The sequence below is a fragment of the Choristoneura fumiferana genome, chromosome 3, assembly GCF_025370935.1.
Source record: "Choristoneura fumiferana chromosome 3, NRCan_CFum_1, whole genome shotgun sequence".
Taxonomy (NCBI): Eukaryota; Metazoa; Arthropoda; class Insecta; order Lepidoptera; family Tortricidae; genus Choristoneura; species Choristoneura fumiferana.
In genome coordinates this window covers 21601536-21611535 of record NC_133474.1, presented here as the reverse complement: position 1 = coordinate 21611535, position 10000 = coordinate 21601536, and the positions used below count along the sequence as shown (strand labels likewise).

Genomic DNA, 10000 nt, shown 5'->3' with positions numbered 1-10000 from the left:
GAGCTTTGTTTGAAATTTTTGTCGTCATTTTTTTAAAGACAAAAACGTATTCAAGGACCGACCAACAAACCGATTAATAAAAATCACACACTATACTTTTAAGGTATAACATATCGATAGGGTTAATCATAAGGATAAAATCTTTCTGATAAACCATGGTAACTAATACGAAAGGAAGACCATTAACTATTTGCCAACATTATTTTTATTTTATATTTTTCACTTCTTATGATCTTAAAATGTTACTTTAGTCTCTGTGTATCGGGACAAAAGCTCCTTTTAATTCTCTAGGGATGAAAGTATTTTTTTAAATTTACGTTGGACACCCCTAAACAGCCAACACGGTGTTCGTGAATGGCAAATTTTTAGGGCGTCGAAATAACTCAAAATGACAACTGTGCAAAAATATTTAAAAAATGCCGTAAATGGCTTCAACTTTGCCCTCTGCCCCAACATTGCCTGATTCGATTTAGAGTCGATAACTTAGCACTCTTTAGGTTTTAATTTTTTTATCCCCCCGTAATAATAATTCCCGTGTAGATAAAAGTTTAAAACCTATAAGTAAGAGTGCTAACTTATCGACTCTAAATCAACTCGGGCAATGTTGGGGCCAGAGGGCAAAGTTGAAGCAAATTACGGTACACGATTTAATTTCGTGAAACAATAAATATTTACGAATATTAATCTATTCATCTAAGTATATTAAGGATTAATTCATTTTAATCACAGTAGTTTTACAATAGTTTTCAATTTTGAGACTGTTTGCTTCGGTAAGTAATCTTTAAAGCGTCACTTCATAAACAATATAAGAAAAGAAAAAACCGCTCAACAAATTATTTTGCTATTTGAATTTTGAAGAGATGGCCTGTCCATTAGACGAGCGTACGTTTTTTAATTTTTTTCCTCGCATTCAAAAGTGAAAAGTAGAGTGTTTAACGCGAGACTAAACAACCATAATGCCACTCGAACTATAGCCACCCTCGCACTGCTCGGGTGGCTAACTAAACATCTCGTGTCATTATGGCTTGTTTTAGTCCCTAGTTGAACAGGGATATTTGGAAATAATTCCGATCCGCATTAGCGATCCCTTTAAATAGCGAACCTAATGTGTTAAAAATTAAGTTGTGTTAAATATTTGTGATGTATAGATATAACTTAATAATATTGTAAATCTGTTTAAAAAATTCAAACTCAACAGAGTTTTTCCGAACCGGTGGTAGATTTTTCTTGACATTCATAAGTGCTATATAGCCTCAATTGAATAAAGATTTTTTGACTTTGACTTTGAATCTACTATTAATGAAATAATGAAACGTTATTTTTTAATAAAGTTCAATATCTCAAGAACGGCTGAACTGATTTTGATAAAACATGTCTAAGAACCGTCGCTAGAAAACCTGCTTTCAAATAAAAAAAAACTGCATTCAAATCGGTCCACCCGTCTAAGAGCTACGGTGCCACAGACAGACAGACACACATAGCGGTCAAACTTATAACACCCCTCTTTAAAAAAATAAAGGTACGTTACCTATGTTCTGGTAAAAGAATATAGGAGTTTGAAAATTGAGGAAGGTTTATGTCCAGCAGTGGACTTCTTCCGGCTGATATGATGACGATGTTGATGATAATGCCTGCCGGGCAACAGCTTGCTCCACTTTCTGCCACTCGTACGTACCTGTTCTGGTGATATCATAGGTGGCAAACTGCTTATACTGTGGCAATCCATTTTACGCTACATACAGTACATATTACCGGAGTTGTTCTTTATTAATGTCTGTAAATTTAGTTTGGTTCGGCTATTTGTAGGTATTTCGGATTTTATTAGGTCAAACTCAAACTCACAACATTTATTGACAACAAAAACACACTACATCACAACAAAAACACAGTAAAAAGTGCTGTAGTGTGATGCCAAAAGGACTCAGCTCAGCGTGTGCCGTAGCCCTGTAACCAGAGCTGCAGCGCTGGTTTTCAGCTGGACCCCGGTACCGGAACCCTTGTTCTTTATTAATGTCTGTAAATTTAGTTTGGTTCGGCTATTTGTAGGTATTTCGGATTTTATTAGGTTACATTGCGTCTTTGATTATTTCATTGATATTATGCATTCGTTTATTTATTTCTTGCAAAAATTACATATAATTGGAGTTTCTATAATCTCACGTGCCGTTAAACAAAATGCCGACCGTATGCTTTTCATAATGAGAGCAAAAAGGACGTGCATACGACTTATTGCTTTTTTTTGGCAGCGGCAGCAGATAAGTATACATTGTATTGTATCTACTGCCGCTGTCTTGGGAGCATGTTTTTCGGTACATTTTGAGCATATGACGCAGCTTTACTTTAAAAAATCATTGCTACTACTATCACAATTTAATTGTTAACCATCTCCAGTATTTTAGTGCTTCGTGCATCTGTATAGGTACGTAACATAAATTCGGTTTCTTTGCAGTTCTCATTGTGCAACACAGGTTGGGCTAGGCAGAGTCACAATGGGGTCGGCTCTCGGCTAAATCAAAGCAATGAATGACCCATTGAGGGATATTGAACCATTTACAAGTACACCTAGTCCGCATTATGTGTACCGCGCCTTACTCGATTCTAATCTGTACAGTTGGATTCGAAATGAAAGTAAACGCAAGGTGTTAATAATATAATAACTTCCTAATTTCAGAGGTTTACATCAATCCAATTTATATAAAGTGTAAACAAACCGTTTTTATCTAAATTCTTCTATAAACACCCAGTGGTTCGAATCAATAACACATTCATCTAAATCATCAAAGGTTTGTACTTTAAAAAATACAACTTATGTACTTTAGTTTCCTGTTAACCTTAGCGGTCCCCCGACACCGAAGACGCTTAGATAAAAAAAATATTACTAGGTACTTATACTAAATTAACTTAGGCTAATTTTGCGGGAAACCAGCATAGTCCCCGCGGGATAGGGAACGAATTCTTCACAGATGAAGTCGCGGGCTACAGCTAGGTATACTAGGTAGTGCATAATTATTTTTTACTTTTTAGTTGTCTTTTTGGCGGCGTTTTTTTCGGGCGTTTTTTTTATTTTTGCTGGCGGTTTTTTTCAACCTTTTGGTTTTAACGGCACAATTTTCGTTCATCAAAGTTTCACGGAACACCAGTGAAAAATAGTCAAGTGCGAGTCCAGGCTTTTAGTCGCACACGCCACGCGTCAGTTCTTTTCGTACTATTTTCTCATTAAAATAGCTATTCGTGACTTCAATGCAGCATACACTTCGCGACAATCGCGGCACACCTGAAAATATACGCGGCACCCTGGCGTGCCGCGGCACACTGGTTGAAAACGTCTGATCTACACTAATGCAATAAGTTTCTGTTAAAAAAAATTTTCATTTTTAATACTTACAAGCTTTTTGCTGACTGTACTTTTTGTTGACTGTACTTGCATTGTCTTTTTAACTGCATATCCGTACCAAATTTTAAAGTCGGTACTATTAACCATTGAGGAGTTCTCTCATGCGGAGACGATCCTGGCAGGACCACCAAGATTTCACTACCAGATTATTGTATTTTCACCAAATTTACTTAAGTATGTATGCCAAATTTCAAGTAATTGGGCCGTTGGACTGGGTCAAATTTAGCTTCCAAGATTTGACCCAAACAAATAAATAAACAGGGCAAGCTAAAGAAAAGCTTGTGACGATATGTCTGTAGGTATTCATAGAAGCGATTGATTGAAAGTTGAGAAGCCCGAAAATAATTAAATATCAAAGTGAATAACGACGTAGCCTGAAAATAATTGTAGATGCCTGCGGAAGGTTTTAGCTGATGGTATAATTTAGATTAGAACAATAACAAAAATAAATAAAACCAACCCTATATAAACACACATTTCCAACAAATAAAAATAGAGCAAGTAGAAACTTAAAGATAGGTATAGATTCTGGGCGCCTTAAGCTATCGGTAAAGAGTTCCACACTAGCCTGCACTGTACAAGTACAATAATGAATAGAAATAAAATGTACAGTTTGAAAGAGGGACGGTAAGGACACAGTTTGGATACGGAACTCTAAATAATTAAAAAAGGACTATAGAAACTCATCTCCCTAAGGGGTCATTTTATCCTACAAAATTAAATGGTTTCAAACTGGAAGCGAACCTTTTTAAATAACAAAAGCGTTTTGAGGTTTGCGGTAACAAACACAATACTTAATAAAATACATATATCCGAATTGAGAATATCCCTAAGTTCTTGTACCCAAACGGTTGTCTCGAAGAGATCGCTTTTAAGCGTTAAGACCGCCTATTGTCTACCCTGAATCGAAGTGTTTATATTATAAGTTTTTTGTACGGCTTTGTGGTGTGCAATAAAGAATATTTGTATTTATATTTATATCCCTCTCCCTTTTTTGACGTCTGAAAGGAATTAAAACGGATGATACGTCCAAACTAGATGTCCCCTGTAATAAAGTCATCGACGTAACCTATAGGTATCATAGTCGCCGTCGACTGTACCGGTCCATCTTTTAATACACCAGCGAGCCGGCGCGCCTCGCACAAAACATACAGAAGTATCATTTGACAATTTGTGAGCAATCAGTGCATTGTCGCCGCTCTTTATTCAACGGCAAATAATACAGGGAAAATTGTCATTGCTATTGTATGTCCGCCATTGTTGGTCTAATGACAGCGTTGAGGCTCGCCCGGCTCAGTGCCGGCTCGACCGCCACATGACAGGGTTTTTGGCCATCAAAAATCAGCACTAACTAAAGCCATGCCTCAAAAAACTTGACATGGCATATCCCATAGAAGCTACGGTGAAACCAGCTCAAAAGCTGTCGCGGAACCTCAACCCATATCACATCAAAAGACCCATGAACGCCTTCATGGTATGGTCCCGTCTGCAGCGGAAGAAGATATCAATGCTGAACCCCAAGCTACACAACTCTGAGATATCAAAACAGCTCGGCTTGGAATGGAAAAGTCTCAGCGAGGCAGAGAAACGACCGTTCATAGACGAAGCTAAGAGACTCAGAATAAAACACATGCAGGATTATCCGGACTATAAATACCGCCCTCGGAGAAAGAACAGACCAGATATAGCGGTATTCTCTAACCAAATATACCGGGAGCCGGTCGAAGAGCCGCGTCCAGAACCTACCTACCAGATTCCTTTAAGCTATTCGGATCAGATCATGTATAATAACATGATCAGCTACACAGTGCCGGTACCTCAGGCTACGTACGTTCCTCCGGTAAGGACCAAAGAAGAAGTTTTGCCAAGTCTGGATCTGAGGCCCTTGCCTTCTATCGAGAGCATCTCCCCGCGGCCTTTTGCCCTGGTCAATCAGCAAATGATGGTGAAAGCTTACCAGGATCTTCACTATGTCTCGGACGACATCACGAGGATATCCTATCACTACCCTTTTGGTGTTCAGTAGAACGTTTTTGTTGAAGGTGGGATTTGTATTGTAATTATTTGGATACACAAAAGCTTCCGCGCATTGATGGTATATAGGAGTATGCTGTAAAAGCTACACGGATGATGTAAGGTATTATGTTTAGTATCTAACCATGCTTATTGGGTGGAGACCAAGCCATTTTTAGGGGTGATGCATCACAGAAAGATAAACTAGTTGCCATTGACACGTGCAAATAATTTATTAGCAGTTTTTTTTAATAAATATAGATATTTGTGTTGTTTATAATACTCTAATGGAGGGCGCCTTCAATGCAGCTCGTAGCTATTAAGTAATTTTGTTCTAAGACGTGGATATCTTAGGAACAAACCTGTACCAGCCAAGAATATACTAAAAGGATTTTATTTTGTGGTTTTATTACATAAGAAGAAATAAAAAAAAAATTAAGATCAATGTTGCCTTTAGTCTGTCGTTGCTAGACTGCTACGCTAGCTTTTTTCGTCGGAGGGCACATTACAATAATGTTCAGATCATCGTGACCACAAACTCATATAAAGAGAAAACTTATAAAATGAACGAATGCACAACACCGCACATACCCAAGGGTTTCGACTAGTTGGCTACCAAATAAAATAAAACACAACAAAAATTGGTGTTTCTAAATTATATTTATGAAGTGCGTAGGTATAGTGTTGGTGATATAATATACTTTAAGTATTTAATGAAATAAATAGCAATTGTAAAACTTCAGCCATACGGTATTTTTTTTAAATGGGAATTAATTCTACAGGACACATTGCCAAGATTACCAAATGACAATATTAAAAGAAAACTAATAAAACAAACAAAAAAAAGAAAATACTGCAAAACATTTTATAGTCCTAGGTTACTTTTTCAGTAACTTCCTACATAAGAAACATTTTTTCACTATTTTAATTAATTAAAAATTAAGAGGACATAATTGATTCATTATGTTCTTCCAACGTAAGCTGTAGGTATGAATCATTTTGAGAATTTGAAATTACTGGTTAAATATTTGAATATCGAAAGTTAAAATACCTACGGGTAAAATGTCGATGTTCAAAATATCGAAAATTAAAATATCGACTGTTCGATATTGTCGAATGGTTAGATAACCTACGTCCAATATAACGAAAATATATTTATCTACAAAAGTGACAGCGAAAGATATAAATATCGAAGTACAGATTATCGAATATTCTATGTATGAACTATCACGTGACAGGGTCGACGGAGCTCCGCTCAGTTGAGGCGCTTCGCGCCTTGACGCAATACTAACCTAACCTAACCTATTGAACATGAATTACCAAAAATATTTGGTTCGGTTAGGTTAGAACTGTGATCACAACAACGCAGAAGCCGAGCGAGCGAAGAGAGCGTGCCGCGGCAGCGGCCGGCGAGTGCTAAAAATAACTAGATTATGTAAAATAAATGCTATTAAGAGAAAGGAGCAATAAATAAAGCAGATTTGTATGTATGATATTTTAATTTTCGACATTCAAATATGTTGACATTTACAACTTATATAATATATTGGCTATCGATATTTTTACTCATTCGATATTTTAATCAATCGACATTTCAATCTTAGGCATTTTGACCATAAATATAACAACTTTCGATATTGTGGTACAATCGATATTTTAATTTTCGATATTTTGAACATCGACATTTTAACCGTAGGTATTTTAATTTTCGATATACAAATATGTAACCATTTATCCGTCAAATAAAATTAATCAATGGGTGCTGAAACTGCCCTTATACCGTTAAAGTTGCAAAATTTTCAAAATCTAGAATTGGTGTAGAAACAAAATTTTGCACGAACAGTCTCCGTACAGTCACCACTCACCAGCACCAATATCTGACACAACAAGCGTGCATACATATCTGATACGACTCTATATCTAGGGTCGGTAGGACGTGTCAGATATTTTTGCACGCTCCGCTGTGTATGGCAGATATTAATGCAGTACAACGTTAATAAAATCCACGATATATCCAAATTTTGAGAATTTCGTGGGAATTCAACAATATTCCGGAAATCTAGTTCAACACAAGGTCAATCAAGCAAACCTTTAAAAAATTACATATGAAGTTACTTAAAAAAAACCGGCCAAGAGCGTGTCGGACACGCCCAAAATAGGGTTCCGTAGCCATTACGAAAAAAAAGTAATATTTTTCTAAGGATTTCGTATTTTATACGGAATTTTCCAAGTGTAGGTATATAATAATATATTTTATACGTTAGGCTGCTATTTACTCTTAAACTACTAATAATTGTCAAGCAAACTTAGCCGTTATAGTTTTCCTTGAAAGTTCGACATAAGTACTTACTTAGTTTGATATTCTGATTTTTTCAAATTTTTCCACCCACCGGTTTAGATTTTAGAGGGGGGGGGGCGCTCGATTTTAATGAAAATTTGCACTTTCAAGTTAAACAAATCACTGAATCGGAAAATCGTTTTTGCTACCCTAATGATTTTAAAAGACCTATCCAACGATACCCCTATACACATACACTATAAGGTTGGATGAGAAAAAAAATCACCCCCACTTTACGTCTATGGGGAAGTAAATCAAAATTATATATACTTATGTACTGACGTATGTTAATGTTAGGTAATATTGCTAACTCAGTCGTGCCGTGAATGACGTCATATAATATGTTATTCATTCTCGTAGTATTAACTGTTGGAGATTCATAATCATCCAGAACGATTGATTGATTGATTGATTGATTGAGCAATCACTGTGTCGCCATTTGACACGAAATTTTAAGTGACGGTTTCTATTTTTATTATGTATTTGTTGTTATCCTTTAAATATTCATAAAAACAGGAAACCAAATTTCGATACCCATTCACAGGTCACAGAAAGGGGTTTAAACTTTTTTGTGAGTCGTAATAATGATGATGAATGAATAAAAGAAGTATTAAGACGAAGTCGTAATTTTGTTTACTTTGTATGTAGATTAATACGTAATGTACTTAAAATAACACAATATTAATTTGCTACATAATATTCATTCGACACATAATACATAACTTAATATCTAACTGTGTTTCGTGAACTCATCGTGCTATATGAAGTTCAAGCTTTGTTCCATTCCATATTTCATCAAATTTGGTGCAGTGCTTTAGTTGTGAAAAGTAAACTATTCGGATATGATTAAAGGTCACATTTTGATCCAAACTGGCGATTATAAATTATAAAATGTACAGAATATTTCTTAAGTTAACAATATTATAAACAGTTCGTTTCTTGCTAAATGTTCTTTACCACTGCCTTTTTAGGTATTTTATAGGAAGACGTTTTTGTTTTTAACAAAATAGGATTAGCTTTTTTATTGTTTTTAAATTATGATATGAAAAACAGCAAAGTTAATTTCACTAATATTTATTATAAATGCGTAAGTTTGTCAAGCTAGTAATAAACTGTGTTTATTGGTAAAGTGCGTTATATTTATACCCAAATGCCGCATTCACATAAGCGAAGTGAGCAGCAAGGAAGGGAAGCAGCAGGAAGGGAAGTAGGTGGCAAGGACGACGTGCAAACTTACTTCACTTGCCACTGCCATTGCTACTCGCGCTGCCGGGCGCTCAAAACAGCGGTTTTTGTGCGGAGGTCAAAAGACCGGCAGCGCGAGCGGCCGTGAGTGTTTACATTCTGCTCCGTCTGGTATTACAAAGATCTTTTTTAAGGAAACAGGTATCCTAACCCTGCCATCGCTTTATATTTTTGAAATAATCATGTATAGTCAAAATCAACTATTAGTATATGTGTCTCTTTTACTCGCACAGATCTTATATCTTTTGTTCGTTTCTTGAGCGAGAAAATAGTCGTTAGCCAATCGTTTCCTCGCTGGCGGTGAGACAACTGCCTAAATGCGCTCTCGCCCGGCCGTAAGCGATGTCAACTAGCCGCAGCCTCGCTGACATCTTGGAGGTGCTGAGCCGTTTCTGTTACGTGCTTGCGTATGGTTGACGCCTGCCGGCCCTATACCACGAAGTGCAAAACTCGAACTTCGTATGTTGCCGTCCCGCTGACGCTTATGTCATTTAATAAACGAGTGAAAGGGACGGTGCGATACGAACTTCGAGTTTCGAGTTTCGTAGTAGCCCCTCAAATCTCGATCTCGATCTTCGTATCGTACCGTCCTTCTCACTCTCGCATTAAATAGTATAGTGTCAGAGGGACCGCACGACATGAACTTCGAGTTTCGAGTTTCGTAGTAGCCCTGCTGAGGACCTACTCCGAAATTCGAAAATCGAAGTTCGTATCGTACCGTCCTTCTCAGTCTCGTATTAAATAGTATAAGTGTCAGAGGGACGGAACGACACGAACTTCGATTTTCGAATTTCGGGAGTAGCCCCGTTGGTTGACGGCGATCAGACGAGGTGAGGCGGCGCCGATCCGGTGCGACAACTTAAAGCGCCGTACAAATGTACCTAGTGAATAAGTTCGTATTATTGTCTCTTTCTCCACTAGCTCCAGTAACTAGTCGAGAAAGCATGATATAATACAAACTTTTTCCGACAAAATAGGATGGCAAAACATTATTCAAGCTGACGTAGAGA

At 36.9% G+C, this 10000-nt stretch overlaps 1 protein-coding gene across 1 annotated transcript; it reads left to right on the top strand.

Moving 5' to 3' along the window:
- The first annotated feature begins 4663 nt into the window (after positions 1-4663).
- Positions 4664-6149, top strand: LOC141426281 (uncharacterized). Its single transcript, XM_074085128.1, has one exon. It carries the CDS (start codon positions 4773-4775, stop codon positions 5418-5420), a length of 648 nt encoding a protein of 215 aa, XP_073941229.1. The 5' UTR covers positions 4664-4772; the 3' UTR covers positions 5421-6149.
- Positions 6150-10000: the final 3851 nt, after the last annotated feature.

Excerpts from the sequence above, each read along its gene's own strand:
- LOC141426281 (XM_074085128.1), top strand. The coding sequence starts at position 4,773 with ATGGCATATCCCATAGAAGCTACGGTGAAACCAGCTCAAAAGCTGTCG.